Source organism: Rhinolophus sinicus, chromosome 3 (assembly GCF_057876585.1).
Source record: "Rhinolophus sinicus isolate RSI-liver-muscle chromosome 3, RSI-T2T, whole genome shotgun sequence".
In the NCBI taxonomy this organism is placed as follows: domain Eukaryota; kingdom Metazoa; phylum Chordata; class Mammalia; order Chiroptera; family Rhinolophidae; genus Rhinolophus; species Rhinolophus sinicus.
Window position 1 is genome coordinate 88,794,575 of NC_142503.1, and position 19,455 is coordinate 88,814,029.

The window sequence follows — 19,455 nt, forward strand, 5'->3', positions numbered from 1 at the left end:
ACATATGGGGAAAAGCTGAATTGTCTGCCTTTACAGCAAGAGCTGGAGAAGCAGCTTTCTCCCACACAGAAGACTATTCGAATCCATTGTTCTTTGCTGAGTCCTCCCCTCACCCAGCCTGCAGGTGCCACATCAGAGTCTCTGTCAATCTGGCTAATGTGTTTGTCTCAACCTGGTTATTCCGAGACCCCACCCCACCCAACATTTAGGCTCACCTATTCCACTTCTAATGGCTTTCCCATACAAATGACCTGTCTTAGCTCATGCTGTGGACTTTCCTAAAATCTCTCAAAGGACCACAAACCCCAAACAGGCAGACTCTGGCCTAGGTGTGCCCCACACCTCTTGGTAAGTCTCCCCAAGCCTGCCACTAGTGGCAATCAGGCTCACTTCAAAGCTTAGCCTCTCACAGGAGCCTCCAAGCCCAAAACAAGCGGTGACCATCTGCAGATCTTTTTGTCATGCAAATCAAGTGGCCCCAGGCAGGGCAAAGGTATTGCCTGACCTTTGCCTGAACCAGAGCCCTTCTCAAGAGGCCCCAGAATCAGCACACTAAGTGGCCAGCTTCACACCACAACAGAACACCACCCAACCACCTCTACAAACGACACACCCAAAGAGAAGACTCAGCAGATACCAGAGTTCCGCTAAAGTGAATCCTGCTTCATGGGGTCAACCTCTGCACAATAGCTCCCCGGCTGTAGTCACAGTCAGTCCTCACAAACAATCAGCCTCAGGATCAATCCCTCATGTTGTTGTGCCAACAGCTATCATGGCTCAACTACAAAGGAGGGCACATACAACCCACACAAGGGGCATATCTGGAGCACCCAGCTGAGGTGACCAGAGAGACTGCACCACTGAGTCCATAGCACACCTACCACTTAAGGCAACCCAGCAAAGACTGGGAGATGTAGCAGATCTAACTAATATACAGAAACAAATACAGGGAGGCAGTCAAAATTGGGAGACAAAGAAATATGTCCCAAATGAAAAAACAGAACAAAGTTCCAGAAAAAGAACTGGAAAAAAAAAAATGGAGACAAGCAATCTACCAGAGGTAGAGTTCAAAACAGTGGTTATAAGGATGCTCAGTGATCTCAGGGAGAACTTCAACAAAGAGATAGAAAACATAAAAATGGAGATAGAAAACATAAAAAAGAACCAGTCATAAATGAAGAATACAATAACTGAAATAAAAATACATTAGCCATCAACAGATTAGAATCAGCAATTTGGAAGATAAGATAGCAGAAAATACCCAATTAGAACAGCAAAAAGAATCCAAAAATATGAGGATAGTTTAAGGGGCCTGTGGGAAAACACCATGTGTACCATCATTCACATTATTGGGGTACCAGAAGGAGAAGAGAGAGTACAAGGAATTGAAAACCTATTTAGAGAAATAATGATGGAAAACTTCCTCAATCTGGCAAAGGAAATAGATATACAAGTCCAGGCAGTGCAGAGAGTCCCAAACAAGATGAACCCAAAGAGGCCCATACCAAGACACATCATAATTAAAATGCCAAAGGTTAAAGACAAAGAGAGAATCTTAAAAGCAGCAAGAGAAAAGCAGTTTAGTTACCTACAAGGGAGCCCCCATAAGACTGTCAGATGATTTCGCAACAGAAATGTTGCAGGCCAGAAAGGAGTGGCAGGAAATATTAAAGTTTATGAAAAGCAAGGACCTGCAATCAAGATTACTCTACCCAGCAAAGCTATCATTTAGAATCAAAGGGCAGATACAGAGCTTCCCAGACAAGGAAAAGCTAAAGGAGTTGATCACTCCCAAACCAGAATTACAAAAAAAATGTTAAAGGGACTCCTTAAGAAGCAGAAGAAAAAAGATAAAAAATATGAACAGTAAAATGGCAATAACTACATATCTATCAATAATTACTCTACATATAAAAGGATTAAATCCTCTAATAAAAAGACACAGGGTGGCTGAATGGATAAAAAAACAAGACCCTTACATATGTTGTCTATAAGAGACACACCTCAGATCGAAAGACACACACAAACTGAAAGTAAAGGGATGGAAAAAGATATTTCATGAAAATGAAAAAAAAAATCGAGGGGTAGCAATAGTTACATCACATGAAATAAACTTTTTTAAAAAGGCTGTAACAAGAGACAAAGAAGGATGCAGCATTTCCATTTCTGAGCATTTATCCAAAGAAACTCAAAATACTAATTCAAAAAGACATATGCATTCCTATGTTCACTGTAGCATTATTTACAGTCATCAAGATATGGAAGCAATCTATCTGTCCATCAACAGACAAATGGGTAAAAAAGAGGTGGTACATATGAGGTCAGACAATTAAGTTCGCGAACTTGTTACAACGATGTTGCTAACCTTTTTTGATATCAGAGGGATTATTCATTATGAATTTGTACCAACTAAACAAACAGTTAATCAAGTTTACTATTTGGAAGTGCTGAAAAGGCTGGGTGGAAAAGTTAGAGGACCTGAACTTTTCGCCAACAATTCATGGCTGTTGCATCACAACAATGCACCAGGTCACATGGCACTGTCTGTGAGGGAGTTTCTAGCCAGTAAACAAATGAACTAGGTGCTGGTGTTGGTGTATAGCTTCCCAAGGGGAGTACTTCAAAGGTGACTGCAGTGATATTCAGCAATGAGGTACGTAGTACTTTTTCTAGGATGAGTTCGCAAAATTGTCAGACCTCGTATATACAATGGAATATTACTTGGTCTTAAAAAGAATGAAATATTGCCATCTGCAACAACATGGATGGACCTAGAGGGTATTATGCTAAGTGAAATAAGTCAGAAAAGAAAAGTCAAATATCATATGATTTCACTCATATGTAGAATCTAAAAAGCAAAATAAATGAACAAACAAAACAAACTCATAGATACAGAGAATATTTTGTAGGGAGTTGAGGGGATAGGTGAAAAAGTAGAAGGGATTAAGAGGTGCAAATTGACACTTATAGAAACAGTCATGGGGATGCAAAATATAGCGTAGGGAATGTAATCAATAATATTATAATAACTATATATTGTTATTATAAGAGTTCAGATGGGTACTAGATTTATAGGAGTGGTCACTTAGTAAGTTATATAAATGTCTAATCAGTATGATGAACTCCTTAAACTATTATAATATTGTATGTCAACTGTAATTGAAAAATAAAAAAACATTTAAAAGAAAAAACAAAATAATATCAGGCATCTCTTTTCTCCCCTTTACTAGGCTCAGGTTCTCCTATCTTGAATGAGATATGGAGAAAGGGATACAATTTTTTTTTCTATTTATTTCCACGTTTATAGTTTGAGTGACTGTGGCAGGAAGTGGATGAAGACCTGGAATAAACCCATCTTCTGATTACATTAAATATTTTCAATTGTATTTTTTAAAAATGTTCCCCCGTTTCTCACATTATCACCCTCTCTTCTCCATTTATGTTAAAAGTTAAAAAATAATCATTTAATAGGTGGCCAAAAGATAAGCCGTCTCTAGTCAGGCTTGCAAATGAGTCTCCTCTTAGAAATAGTGTTGGGTTCAAGGTTACCACCCACAGTGGCAGATGCTCCAAGTGCAGTAAAGGAAAACCTGCCACATGGGTGACTGCACCCAGGCAGGAGGCTAACTCACCTTGGCAAGCTCCAGTGCGGACATTGGGGATGAAGCCCCGTCGGCAGGGCTGAGGCTGGGCGGGACACATCTCACAGGGGTGACCCCAGGCCCGTCCGATGGTGGCACAACACAAAGTCTTTGTGCAGACAATGCCTGTCAGCTGCCCTTGGCACATCTGGTTGTTGACCTGAGTGAAACATGGGCCTGTCCTGTAATCTGGAATATGAAAGACGACGAAAAAGACAGGTTTTATGATCATACACCAATCTCACACCAATACCTCCAAATACATAAAACAGAGGCTGTTTCTTCTGACTAAAGTGTATAAAGACAAAAGGCCAGAAAGTTTCATTTTGAAAATACATAATTTTTCAATCGTGGGCCTTCAATGTAGTCTACACTGGATATTGTACACGGGGGTGGCTCAAGGGCTGCGTCTGGGACACAGATGTGTTTTCTTGGCCCGCATACGGTTTGAAAAGAATTTAAATTAGTAGCCAACATTTTTAAATTAGGAAATTTCACATGAAATTTGGATTTCTGGCTTTTCTTAAAAAGTTGGAAGTTCTGACCTTGCTGGGCCAGCCATGCGACATGGCAGCGGGAGAGTGAAATGCACCTTCTCTGTGACACCACAGCCCCCGCCACCCTGTCTTCCCAGCACAGTTCATGCTTTCAGATTCCCCACCTGTGCCCTGATGGCACCTGCTTGAATAACTCCTCTTTTCCCAGCACAGATTTTCTTTCTAATTAGGTGGACAAGAGTTAAAAAAATCAAAACAAAACCAATGAACATACATCCTTCCATATTACAAATATATTGGGTCAGTCTGGTCTGTCTATAAACACTTAGTTCTAACAATTTGACTTTTGTTTCCGTGTCAGTCTGTTTAGTTCTCTGTGGAGCTCAGCTAACTAGACAGACAGCACTAGTAAGGCCCAGTCACGGATTCTTTGCAGGTAAGCTAATATTATAGGATGGCTGTTTGCCAGAACATGACTACCATTGTCCAGCTCTGTGATGATGACAATAAAAACATTAGCAAACATACCACATTTTCCCGAAAATAAGACCAGGTCTTATATTAATTTTTCCTCCAAAAGACGCATTAGGGCCTATTTTCAGGGGATTCTTATTTTTTCATGTACGACAATCTGCATTTGTTCAAATACAGTCGTTTCATCTTCTTCTGGAACATCGTCATAATGTACTAAATGTGTCCCTCTGGCTGACGATCTTAACTGGGACTTATTTTCAAGGCAGGTCTTATTTTCGGGGAAACGCGCTATGTCACATATGATCTACATGCAGACTCTTCTATGAATGCAAAGGACGGTCTATGTCGAGCCCGGAATCTCAACATGTGGTCCATGGACCAGCAACATAGGCATCACTTGGGAGCTAGTTAGAAATGCAGGCTCAGGTCCCACCCCAGACTCACAGAACTAGAACCTGCATTTTAACAAGGTATTCAGGAGACCCATATGCACCTTACAGTTTAAGACGGATTGATCTAGACTGCGGGCAACTTGAAAGCTAGGCATTTCTACTCTACCCTTCTTCCCTCTATAATTTACTTCAATGAACCTTTTAGAGGATCAGTATATATTCCTTCAAGCAGGACTGAATCATTAACTAAATAATTTTTGACTTGAGTGTTGTTGTTGCTGCTGTTTCGAGAAACACAGGAAATCAGAGATAGGTCAGTTTCCTGAAGACTGACCAATTCAATGATTCACATTTGTTATAAAATTACAACAGAAATATATGAAAAGTTTCCTGACCCGCCCTTCAGAGAGACTGTATGGATATAATTTATTAACTCTTGGGAATATAAGATGATAGTCAGGATTTCCTGATAATAAGCCCTAATGTAAATGACCTAATTCTGTTTGAAGGGGACACACACAACAAGTTTACTTGAGATTTTTGTAAGAGAAAAACAATCTCACATTTAAAGGAGAAAGAATTAATAATGTTGATGAGATTATTATAAAAATGTTATTGTTTGAAAAATCAAACTTGGATATAATTTAACATTCAAAATGCTAAGCCAGAAAGACCCAGATATCATCTAAATGCTACAGTAGGACAAAAATACAACTTAAAACTACATAAAACTTCTATTTTAGAATGAAAAATGAAATTTTCTCATATAGAGAAAAAGAATATTTTAAAAGTTCAATATAAAAACAAAATCTAAAACAGGTAACTTTTTTAGCAAGTTGTTTTAACGTTCTGTTACTCTGCAGCTGAACTTCAACAAAAATAGTTCATTTTAATGCCTTACATAAGAACAACAGATGTGCTGGCTACAAATCACATTTTTGAAAAAGACAATCTTTGTAGTATACATGTAGATAATGTCAACCTTGTAAATAAGCGTGCTTCCACACCACAAATTGCCGAGTCATAAATTTTTAAAATCTATTCTACTGTCCTCCAGACAACATATTATTTTGCCATTTTAAAATAAGTATTAGATTGACAGTAAATTAAATCAAGTTCTGAACAAGTTGGGGAAAAGTCTATTTTTCACAAAAAATATAAACCTTTTTTTTTGGGGGGGAGGGATTCATGCAATTATACCTATGCTGACATTCAGTACACTTTTAGAATTCCCCGAGAGAAGCCACATAGTCTCTCTCATAATCTCATTCTTAAATAAACCAACTTGTCTGGAAACTCATTCCTTCTTCTAACTATAACACCGTTTTAAAATTACGTCCTTTTAATCTAGTCTCTTTGGAGAAGAGATCTATTTGGACAAAGATAGGTGTCCTTGCTCCGTGAATGACCTTTCATGTCTAAGGCTTTAGTTAAGCCAACCTCAGACTCCCCTTTCCTAGGAACAGAGTTTACTATTCCTTATTTCTTTTGCCTAAATTTCCCTCCTTACAAATTGTGCTGAACTTATTTTCTTATATGATTACATTCTGCTTTCTGGTTGGCAACTGATTACTTTAAAATGTAAACTTACAATGTTACCTATTTAGTTAAGAATTACTAATATAAAATATGAATATTAGACACTGAAAAGGGATTTAAATTTCCTTGTCGGATTAAACATTCTGTCCCAAACTTTACAGAATTTTAATTATGGTCAAAGACTGCCAAAAGACCTTAATTAAATGTTAATTAAATGCATTCTCTTCATCAAGGTTTCACTGTGGGTTAAATATTATTGCATAAACCACCCTGACTATTCACAGTCAAGGACATACTTGTAGTGTGTTAGCGAAGTATAAAAGGAGAGAACTTATCACTTGGTTAGGGGGAGCCAGTGGGTTGGAAACAAATATTGTCTTGATTACTCAATGACCAAGAAAATTTTGTTTAAAATTAGCCTGTGAAACACAAATATTGCTACTTTGATTTTCTAATACCTAAGTGTAATGTAGCATGTTAACTTGTTTTATGTAATTTCACTTTTATTCACATTAAGCAAATGATGCAATTAGCAAACTCATCAAAAGATTTTGGTGCTTGCTTTTTTCCACAAAATAACTTCATCAAGGTATAATTTATATGCCATATATTCACCTTTCTTAAATGTACAATTCAATAAATTTTAGTAAATTACTGAATTGTACAACCATCACCACAATCCCATTTTGTTTTTGTGTGTGTTGGTTGTTTGGCTTCTCACTACATACATATATATATATATATATATATATATATATATATATATACACACACACACACATACATATATATAGAATAACATACAATATTATATGTCAGTTTCAGGTGTACAACATAGTGACTCAACATTTATCTACCTTACAAAGTGATCACCATGGTAAGTCTAGTGCCCATGTGTCACCGTACACAGTTATTACAATATTACCAACTATGTTCCTCCCTGTGCTATACATTACATCCCATGGCTTATTTTATAACTGAAAAACGTGTACTTCTTAATTCCCCACCACTACAATCCAATTCTGGAACATTTCCACCACCCAAATAGATTCCTTGTGCCAATTCCCAGCCCTCATCATCAACTAGTATACTTTCTGTCACTCTATAATTGCCTTTTCTGGACCACTTACATAAAGGGAATCATCTAATATGTGGTCTTTTTTTGTCTGGCTTCTTCAGCTTAGCATAATGCCCTATGGACCATCATGCTATGGCTTGGGTCAGTACTTCAAACCCTGTTACTCCTGAACAGTATTCCAAAGCATGGATATACAACACTGCTAACCAATCAGTGGCCATTTGCTGGGCTGTATGGTGAATGTAGTTTGACTTTCTAAGAAATTGCCAATTGTTTTCCAATATAGCGTACTATTTTGTATTCCTACCAGCAATGAATGAGGGTTCCAATTCCTCCACATCCTTGCTAATATTTTCTATTCACTATCTTTTTCATTATAGCTTATGTCACCATTTTACTTTAAATAAATGCAATTGAATATATTTGGGAATTTTGCTAAAATTCCACCAGTCCTCTTAATATAACCAGAGATGCTAAGTAGTCCTAGATAACCAAAGTTGAGTATTGTTGTGGGGAAATCAGACAAACTTTGGCAAGGTTTCTGTAAGGTAAAGACAGAAACAGGTCTGGTAGGGGACCTGGGATATAAGGAGAGGGTTTTTGTTGTTTATTTCTTTTTCTTTTTTGCTTATTTTTTGTTTCTTTATATTTTTGTTTTGTTTTGTGGAAGAGACGAACATTTCTAAAAGCCAATGGGAATGACATAGTTGAAAGAGAGGGCTTATGTCTCCCAATAAAAATAATAATTTCTAGTATAAGATCCCTGAGGAGTCAGGCTGAGAGTGGAACCAGAATTTGTGTGGAGTTATCCTTAGATAGAAGAAAAGCACTTCTCTTGTAGCCTGAGGGAAGAAGGGCAAAATGCAGACAGATGCAGGCATATTTATATAGCAGGGGGGAAATGAGCAATGTCCTCTCCCATACCTTCTATTTTCTGTGTGAAACAGGAGATGGGACCATGGGTCTTTTGTGGGGGGTGTCTGAGTGTCTGATCTTTGAGGTTAACTGAGGTGGCACTGCACATACTGGGTGAGATAGCTGACGTGAGAACCCGGCAGACTCCCAGGTGACATCGGGGCCTCCTATGGTGGATAAACAAGATGATTTATAGTGGGACCAATCTGCCTGTTTTGTGACTTTTTCCAGCATCTCTAGGCAGTTCAGAGGCTCACTCAGAGATTAGGGTTCATCCGGGGTTGGGGTTTTATCTGTCAGATGTGAAAAAAATTCAGAATGGCAAGGGAGTTTAGGGTAGTGTTACATATATTTTAAAATTATAGACCGTGGATTCTATGGTGGATGAAATGGAAAGTGTGAACAAGAGAGAACTGATAGATCAAGTAGGAGAAAGCAGTGAGACCAATGGCTCTCACTAGGTGTCCCCATAAGGCCCCACATGTGAAGGGAAAATCATCACAGTGACAGTAATATATCATTAGTAATACAAATCCATGTGTTTGTAATACCATTTATTTAACTATCAGCAGAATGCAGTTACGGTATACAGCTGCATAGATTGTACACTGCCTAACTTAAGGAAACTATCCACATATACTGTACGGTAAGTAAGTCATCCCTCAAGTCGTGAATGGGATGGCCCTGTTAGAGACCTTATATGCTGTAACTGCAAGTCAAATACTAGCACAGATATGAGAATTCCATCCATTCCCACTTTAGTACAAAGAATTGCCTGATCCTGGAAAGTTTATGGAAATATGTGAGATTCCCCATCGAGTTGAACAGTCTTGGGACTTAGGCAGGAAGGCCTTTCCATCCTCAGGAACCAAAGAAATATAGCATGTAATCAAGTGATCACCTTGTGTGGGAACTGCAGACATAAGTGAGTATAAGGAAGTATTGTGGAATGTGTGTAACTTGAATCTAACGATCCTGGCTAAGTGACCGTCTCCTTTGAGTGATGGAGTTTGTGACACAGCAATTATAAATAAAGTGGTGCATCCCATTAGGATTATAACTGAGAATCTAGTCTGCATGTCAGCTGGAATCTCTGATCATAGATATAATTGGAGCATGCAGGGAAGGCAACCCCAGAATTACATGTGATGATATAATAGTTTCGGTAGTTTCAATAAAATTTACCCTGAATGTCTGCATTCCAGACTTCACGCCAGTTCTAAATATTCTGACTTAATTAAATAAACTCAAATGACTGAGATGGCAATTGTCGTACTTGTTGGAAAAGCATCTCTCAACCTCAGGAAATTTTAGAATTACGTACATAAATATTTAAGAGAATCAAAGCCACTAACTTAATATTTTTGCTTCAAGGAATCTGCAAAAATGATATACCAGTAATGTTTAGCAGTATTTAATCCATACCTTTAGAATACCTTGCAACCATGATTTTTTTTTTAAAGAACTTATTTTTCAATTACCATTGATATACAATATTATATTAGTTTCAGGTGTACAAAACAACATAGTAATTAGACATTTATATACCTCACAAAGTGATAACCCTACTACCCATCTGACACTGTACATAGTTATTATAATATTATTGACTATATTCCCTATGCTGTACCTTACAACCCTGTGATTGACTTTTTCCAATTAAAGTTGACATTCAATATTAATATATTAGCTTCAGGTGTGCAGCATAGTGGTTAGACATTTACATAGTTTATGAAGTGATCCCCCTAATAAGTCTAGTACCCATCTGACACCATGCTTAGTTTTTACAATATTATTGACTATATTCCCCATACTGTACTTTATATCCCCGTGACTATTTTGTAACTACCAGTTTGAACCTCTTAATTCCTTCACCTTTGTCACCCAGCCACCCCCAGTCCTCCCCCGATCTAGTAATCAGCAGTTTGTTCTATATATCTGAGTCTATTTCTGTTTTATTTGTTCATTTATTTTGTTCTTCAGATTCCACATATAAGTGAGATCATATGGTGTTCGTCTTTTCAGCCTGACTTACTTCACTTAGCATAATACCCTCTTGGTCCATCCATGCTGTCACATATGGTAAAATTTCATTCTTTTTCTATGGCAGAGTAATATTTGATTATGTGTGTATGTGTGTGTGTGTATATATATATATATATATATATAATTTAAAATAAATAATTTATTTATTTAGAGTTGTGATTTTTAAGTTAAAATATGACCATGCTTATATACAGAATTGGATCATTTAAGTAAACTTCAGGTTTTTATAAATTTGTAACTGATTATTTATACATTTAGTTTTTAATTAGCTTTATACGAGTTATTTGAGTACTTGCAAAGGTTTTTAAGTGGCACAACTGAAGTACTTAAGAAAGATATTACATATATTTAATATATAAAAGCAATTTAAAAGGTATGGAGGTGTTTCATTAACAAGTATGAAAATGGAATACAATATTATTTAAAGGCCTCTTAAAGTGCCTACTAAAATCTGTTAGATTTATTAATAGGTTATAGTGATATTTATAAGTTGAATTTAAAAGGCTAAAGAATACAGAGGGTGCCAAAAAATGTATACACATATTATGAAAGGAAAAACTGTATTCAAATTGTAATACTGAATATATACCGATAACAAAAGATGAATACAAGTCATGTGTATACATTTTTTTGGCACTGCAGTATACCCTAATTGAAAGCAGGGACTTGAAGAAATATTTGCACACCCATGTTCATAGTGGCAGTATCCACAATAGCCAAGAGATGGAAGCAACCCAAGTGTCCACTCATGGATGAAGGTGTAAACAAAAACACAACAGAATATTATTCAGTCTTAAAAAGGAAGGAAATGCTGACACCTGCAACAACACAGATGAAACTTGAGGACATTATTCTGAGTGAAATAAGCCAGTTAGAAAAGGAAAAGTTTTTTTATGATTCCACTTACATGAGGTACCCACAGTAGTCAGATTCACAGAGACAGAAAGTAGAATGGTTTTTGTCAAGGACTGAGGGGGAAGGGGAAAAGGGAGTTAGTGTTTAATGGGTATAGAGCTTCAGTTTTGCAAGATGAAGAGTTCTGTGGATGGAGGGTGTGATGATTGCACAAAAATGTACATGTGCTAACTGCCACTGAACTGTTCACTTAAAAATGACTAAGATGGCAAATTTTATGTTATGTGTATTTCACAATTAAAAAATATTTTTAAAAGCTCAAGAAGTAACTAGAGTTTTGAAATTATATTTAAATAAAGCAAACCTGAATTTTTAACACCAAAATAAACTTTGAGTCTTTTTCATATACAAAATCACCACCAAGGACACTGAAACATGCCCTTGCAACACTGACCATTTGCCTCGTGATGGATACTTATGTTGTTTACAATTTATTACAAGCACACACAATGTTGTATGGGTTATTCTTCAGCATTATTTACTGACTACCTACTTTAGCTTTCTGTAAGTAAATTCTTAGCATTGGAATTGCTGTGTCAAGAGTTCAGTTTGAAAACTCTTCAAACTGATAACTCAGAACTGCTCTCTGAATAGTTGGTACCAGTTTACAGTCTCAACTGTAGTACAGAAGAGTGGCTGTTTCCTCACATCCTCTCCAACACTGAGTAGAGGCAAATGGTTTGATTTTTATTCATTCAATAGGTAAAACAACGGTACATCAATGTTGTTCTTGAATTATGACAACTCACTGTCCCTATGTTTTGACCATCAAGGGAAGAAAATTAAATCTGTTGCAGGCACTTTATCGTGACCCATTCAATAAACTATCTCCATTTATTCTGAAGCACAAAAAGAAATATTTTTGCCATTTTTACATATGAAAAAATTAAGTCAGAGATTAAGTCATATGTGGAGAATCAACGAGCCAGACAAAAATGAGCTGCGAGTCTACTTGGAGACCCAATTTATTCCAAAGCACTAAGCTGTCATTCAACCCAAGACACGGATCATTTGCACTCTTAGTTTTTGGTAGCTTTGCCTTCTCCCAACCAAAAAAAAGACCAAAAGCCCTTTACCATTTTAATGAATATTGGCACAATCCCACAAATGCCTCCTACAACCCCCAAGTATAATTTCCTAACTCCCAATTTGCAAGCCCAGTCTTGCTTTGCTTCTGGTTTCTCCCATCTCGCATGTTCTATTAGGGAGAAATTCTCTCTCTGTCAATTGAGAACCTCTGTACGTCAGAGACTGCTGCTTCGGCAAATAGATGAGTAATTACTTTAATTACCACAGTTGTACTGCATTTTATTTCTAACATAATATCATTAGTTAATGTTTCAGTGGAATGTGGACTCAGTCAAGAAGGACCCCACCACCATTTTCTACAGCACAAGACTACTGCTTTCAGAGCACAAGACTACTGCTGACATCAAAGGGATCTTGAAGAATGAAAAGGCAGGAAAGATAATTAGGTGCTGGCCAATGATGCAAACAAGATTGCTATCTTTGATGTCCTGTTTCACAAGGATGAAGGCCATCAACAACGTGGTCCCCAAATTCATGGCTTATGAACTTAAAAGTGCACTCTTCCGAGAGCAAATCCAATTAACTTAAGAGCAACAAAAGATGTTGAAAATTAAAAACTAGTAAGTTATTTGAGCAGAAGGATATCGTCACTTTTGAAGAAAGTGAGAGGCAAAAATATTTTGTCATGAGTTAATAAGGGGTCCAGAGATATAAATGATTAACACAAAGATGGATCATACGCAAGTCAAATCAACAAAGTACAAAATTTTATGGGAGTATCTAAGAAAAACCTGTATAGCTAAGTAGGCCTGAAAATTTTCAGGGAAAAGTGATATGTGTTCCCAAAACATTTATCCATGATCAATAAAGTCAGAAAGAGAATCAATGAAAACCAGTGATTGAACAGATCTTATATATCCTTTAAGCCAAACAAAGTGAGGTCACAAGACTGGATCACAGTGGCAGTAAATAAAATACTAAGCACATTGCTGACAGGGCTTTTATATAATATTAGGTTGGTGCAAAAGTAATTGTGGTTTAAATAATTGCAAAGCCGCAATTACTTTTGCACCAACCTAATAATATGGAATTAATGTACTATTTTCTTTTTTTTTTTTAATTAAAGTTTATTGGGGTGACAATGGCCACTAAAGTTAAATCGGTTTCAAGTGTACAATTCTGCAATATGTCATCTATATATATCACACTGTGTGGTGACCTATTTTATTTTTGAAATTTCTGCCTAAATCAACTCCTCCTGAGCCATGTAAGCAGCCACACACATATCACTGAGTCAGTCCAGCCTAATAAAGCACACTCTTTCCAGGAACTCTGATGGGAAAACATAAGCTCGCCTCTAAGATTCTGTCCTGATATCCAACTTCCAATATAACATCTAACCAGAGGAACTAGGATTTCTCCGGAGGGAAGAGAAAATGCCAAGTGATTCACTACTGGGGTTTTAACTATTTGGGAGTTTTAGGGAAATGCTGAAGAGCAAGGAAAACCACACATCATATGCCCTTCTAAGAGGACACATGTAGCATCTATCAGTGCATCCATCTGACTTGCAAAGGGGGAGACCTGCCCGTGATTTGCTGTATGAAGAAGGGCAGGTGGTCCACAGATCTGGCTGGCACTGGTGGTCCAGGATGGCTGGTGGTCTACACTGGTGCAGTGATTAATTCCTGACTCTCCGGTTGGAGCCTTATATCTGTTCCGCATCCATTAGCACCAAGTGAGGCTCAAGAACAAAGAGATCCCACTGCAACATCTCAGTAGAAAGGTTCCAGTGCTACGACACCAGCCAGTAAAATAAAAATGATCATAGCATATGCAGCCTATATGTTTGTAATTGCTGGGGAAGCCCATGCAGACTGACTGGTATTGGTACTAAGAGAATTAGCATAATTAATAGACAAATATAACTTAAAAGACTAAAGTCTTTCTTTGGTTCAGGAAAGTAAACCCTTTCAATATTCAGAATTGACACAAGAACAGAAAAACAAGTGTACACGGCTTCAAGCTAAAGTAGTCTAGAAGATCAGGGAAAGGAAGCTTACTACACAAAGTGAAATTTCTAAGAAATTAATACCATGAGTAAAAGATGACTTAGGAGACAGAGACTAGAGGCTAAAATGTGAATAATACGATTTCCAAAATGCGATTTTTTAATTAAGGAATAAGGGCAGTGGAAGAAGAGGAGGGAAATATGTTTAAGCCATATATATAGTAACAAAGATGAAAAGAGGAAAACCACAAAATATAAAGAGGTGTACATAAAGTAAAATGATGGGAATAAACCAAATACATTGAAATCACAATATATGAATATGGTTAGTATTTAATTAAACAAAGAAATCATTTGTAGATCTGATTAAAAGAACAAAATTCAGCTCTATTTTGTCTATAAGAAAACCATCAAAATGAAATGATAAAAAAGGATGAAAAATTTTCTAGGACAAAGAAAAATCAGGGGAAATATAAATGAAATAAAGCAGAAGCAGCAATAATCAATATCAGACAGAGTGGAATTCAAGGACAAAAAGCATTAACTAAGTCAGAAAAGAGTATTAATAAGGTTAAAAATTACAACTCGTTCAGGAGATATAAGATTCATAGACTGAAACTATAGTGAAATGCCAACAGCAAAAACTACAAGCAGAGCTTAAAGTTATAAAAGATATCTTTTCATATTTGACACAGCAAGTTGACAAAGAGTAAATAAGAACACAATCAAAAGTTTGACTTAATAGATGGAATTATAACTTTGTACTATATATAAACAGAGAATGTGATACTCTTTTGTTTCATGGAACATTTATTAAGGTGATCAAATACCTTGTTTCCCTGAATATAAGACCTATCCGGACCATGAGCTCTAATGCGTCTTTTAGAACAAAAATTAATATAAGACATGATCTTATTTTACTATAATATAAGACCAGGCATAATATAATATAATATAATATAATATAATATAATATAATATAATATAATATAATATAATATAATATAATATAATATAATATAATATAATATAATATAATATATCGGGTCTTATATTAATTTTTGCTCCAAAAGACGCATTAGAATTGGTGGTCCAGATAGATCTGATTGTCGGGGAAACATGGTACTTGGTCATAAGCACACCAGTATTTCAGTGAGATTCAGTAGATCCCCGTGGTTTCTACTGAATATTTTCTCTTCCATAGTGTGTAAGTCTGAAACTTCCCACAGTTTCTTGCATAGAAGGATTTTAAGTAATGTGGCTAATGACATTAGCCAAAAAAGAACACCTTGTATTCTTTTAAATTCAAGTTAAATTAGTTAATCCCTTCTAAAGGGATCACAACCAACTTTTTAAACTGTAGAACCTGCGACATGAAACTGAGTTTAGAGACATGGTCGCAGTTATATAACTTCACACCAATGTGGTTTGCTACAATCTATAGCTGTGCTGTCCAAAACAGGAGCTGCTGGCCACATGTGGCTTTCTAAATTTAAACTTCAAATTTAAATTCAATAAGATACCCATTCAGTTCCTCAGTCACACTAGCCACATGTCAAGTGCTTAAGAGCCACATGTGGTTAGTGGCTGCTGTACTGGCAGCGCAAAGAAAACATCATCTCAGGAAAGTTCTATGGCTGCACACTGAGGTGCCTGACAGTGCTTGGTGCTGAGGAACACTTCTTTAAGAGGTTATGTTTGAAACTATAAATCACTCCTGTCCTTTTTAGTGTCAACCATGAAGTCTGTGCAATGCACTATACCCATCGCTTAGGTTATTTGGTTGGCATGAATGGCTTTCTTTTACAGATGATTAGAGTAGGCCTGGGTAGATTAAATAAAATTGCCCAAAATCACAAAGATAGTGCTTAACAGAGCCAAAATCTGAGTGACACATGTATCTGACACCAAAACCCATGTTCTTAACCACCATACTCCGCTATTTCCCAGTAGCATTCACCGCTGGGGGGGGGGGGGGGGGGGTTCTTATGTTTGATCAATGAATGGTTCTTGCTCTGCATTAAATGCTCTTTTCCATATACATTTATTCTTTCTTCGGATTTAAGGCTGTAACCCCTTTTTTCATCTAATAAATGAAATCCAGCTTATTAAATGCTTCACTGGCCACTTTGATATGCCTCCAAAGAGAGCTGCCATGTCTCAGATGGCTGCATGTCTGCCTGGATTGAGACTTTCCATGACTCTGAGTGTACAAATATGTCTCATTATGGACATTCTCTTTCAGCAGGCCCCTTCATGCCATTGCAGCTAACCCACTTCCGATCGTATCAGCAGCTTAGCTCCTGTTCTCTGAGTAGGTGGACTACTAACGAGTGTCATTTCCATGCAGGGAGAGGTTGTAGTGCTGGGGTTGGACTACAGATGATGCTGGCCCAGTGTCCAAGAAGCCAGACACAGCACCTACAGAAGATGAAATTGACTGCCAGGAAATTTTCAATCTAATCTGTAGCATTAAGTACGTACTGGGCTGTACTGCCAGCTTCAGAAAAGAATCCAGGCTACTTTGGATGAGACATACAAAAGCATTTTGAGAACTGTCAAGTATTATTTAAATTTTAATTATTTTCAGTAACAACTTTTAGAGATGGAGCACTCTTACAGATTATTTGATCTGATCATGCAATTAACAGATGAGGAAATAATGTTTCAGTAACTGGCCCCAAGTCAAAAGGATGTGACATAACAGCTCAGGCCTCCTGAGTCATTCTCCTGCAGCATTCATTATAAATTGGTAATTAGAAGCTTACAACTGATGGAATCTGGGCTGTCAAGGGCTTTTCATGACAAAATACACCTGCTGAGTTGAGATCCAGAAATATGGTCTAACTCAGTATGTCCCAAAATGTGGTCGAAGGAACACCAGATCCACAGAATATTAGGAGTATTACGTCAAAAAAATTTATGTGGTCAAATAAATTTTATGTGAACAAAGAGAGAGAGTGTGTGTGTGTGTGTGTATGTGTGTGTGAAACTACACAACTCTCAGAAGCCTTAATGTACTTACGTGCATTATTAACTGCCAAGAGGAAGTGATAGTAGACAGGGTTCAAAATTTATTTGCTCATAAAATATTTTTATTCAATAGCATTCCTCAAGACTAGTGTGGGATGAAACTTACTTCAGCAAACACTTATCTAACTTTATCAGCAGATGAGTCCCTTGTCGTGGCCTTAAACATCACTGCCTGAAATAGATTTAATAAAATGGTATCTTGGGCGTAACTGGCTTTCCTCCAGATGACATCACTACTACCATAAATATCACAGAGAACGTTAGAAACTTGTGACATCACTGTAGCACTCAAACTTTCTTAGTAGTTGCTAAATATTGCCTAAATTGCTAATAGTATTGAAAATATTTATAGGTGGTCATAGTTCAGAGGTTTTTAAGTTTCCTGCATTATTCTTCTTATACCAAAGATCACATCTATTCTTCTAGGGCCTAAGATTTGATGTCCCATACTTGGTGATTGAAAGCACACAGTCCCATATTCCTAGTAGGATTTTGTCAGCATGCATGGCAAAGGAAATAGTGACATGTACATAGACACTGACAGAGTACTATATCACTACTGTAAAGACACTGCATTTTTTTTTTTATGTTTCTGATGACCAAAACACCATGACATAGGTACTATTATTATGCCCATTTTAGAGATGAGGAAACTGAGGCACAGTGAAGTTAGGTAACTCATGCAATGTCACACAGACTGTAAGTGACTAAACCAGGAAAAAAAGATGTGATAAAGATTCACACAGTTAGCTTTCTGAAAATTCTTGTTAAAGCTACTAATGATAATGAGCTGAGATGTCTGTGTTTACTCTACACAGCAATGAGGTTTTCTAGCAGTTTCTCTTCTATCCGGCAACCTCCAGGTTGTGACATGTTGTGGCTTCCTGCATTATATACACATAGAAGCACTTGACACAGTGATTAAGAGCGCAGGATAGCAGTCTGACAGTTCTGGATTCTCAACCAGAACCTGACCTTCACAAACTTCTCGCCCACAGTCTCGAATAAGTTACTTTAACTCAGTGACCTTATTTGTAAAATGAGTATAACAAGAGAACTTCACTAATAGCTTATGACGTGGATGTGTGCATGTTATGAGATAAAAACTATAAGTACTTAGCACAGTGCTTGGCTGTAAGTAAACAGCACCTGGCAGCTGTTCTCATTATTGTGGCTATTAATAAACATTGTCAAGTAATCTCTAGTTTATAACACTTTCCTATGCTTTATTTCATTATGGCTGTTACCGTGACATTGTAAGGTGAAGGATGATGGAGGCAGAAAAGCCAACATATCCCTCACTATGGCTTTTGTCCTCCTAATTATATGTGGATACAATTTTCTTGGATGTGAAAGCTGGAAGAAACCACTTAAATGGATAGCAGGATGCTTCCAAGAAATAATATACTTCCTTATGGAGTTATTTTCTGTATTATTCAAGCTCCCTCTTTCCCCAAGATCTGTTTGGAATCAAAGCCAGGTTTCACAGCCTGAAAATTAATATTGTGCAGACAGAAATAAATTATTTTGCAAGGAGAAATACCAGACTCACATAATTTTTACTCAGTGAAAAAAAAAAAAAAAAAAAGCCTCCCTTTTTACCTCGCCAAAAAGTACAATGGACAAATAGAAAAGCACAGTGGTCATCCATTTATGTGATCTGTAAACGAGAGCACCCCTTTTGATTCATGACTCAGCCTTTACTCCAGCTATACTGCTCTGACCTGGCAACAAAAGCACCATCGTCAGTTTGTGATCAGCCATGCTGTTATCTGGTTTATCTATTCCTACCACCAGCTTCTCTCTCCATGCCAGGAGACTAAGGCTCATGCCACTGAGAGCAGGCCTTCAGTAGGGAAGAATTAAAGCACAGAACAGGAGACTG

The 19,455-nt window shown here is 37.0% G+C and overlaps 1 protein-coding gene across 1 annotated transcript in view; it reads right to left on the bottom strand.

The window, feature by feature from the left end:
- Positions 1-19,455, bottom strand: part of FBN2 (fibrillin 2) — a 266,506-nt gene that overhangs the window by 189,171 nt on the left and 57,880 nt on the right. Inside the window, exon 6 of the mRNA XM_019732405.3 lies at positions 3,633-3,830. Coding sequence (XP_019587964.1) covers positions 3,633-3,830 — 198 coding nt within the window. The remainder of the gene's footprint in view (positions 1-3,632; positions 3,831-19,455) is intronic.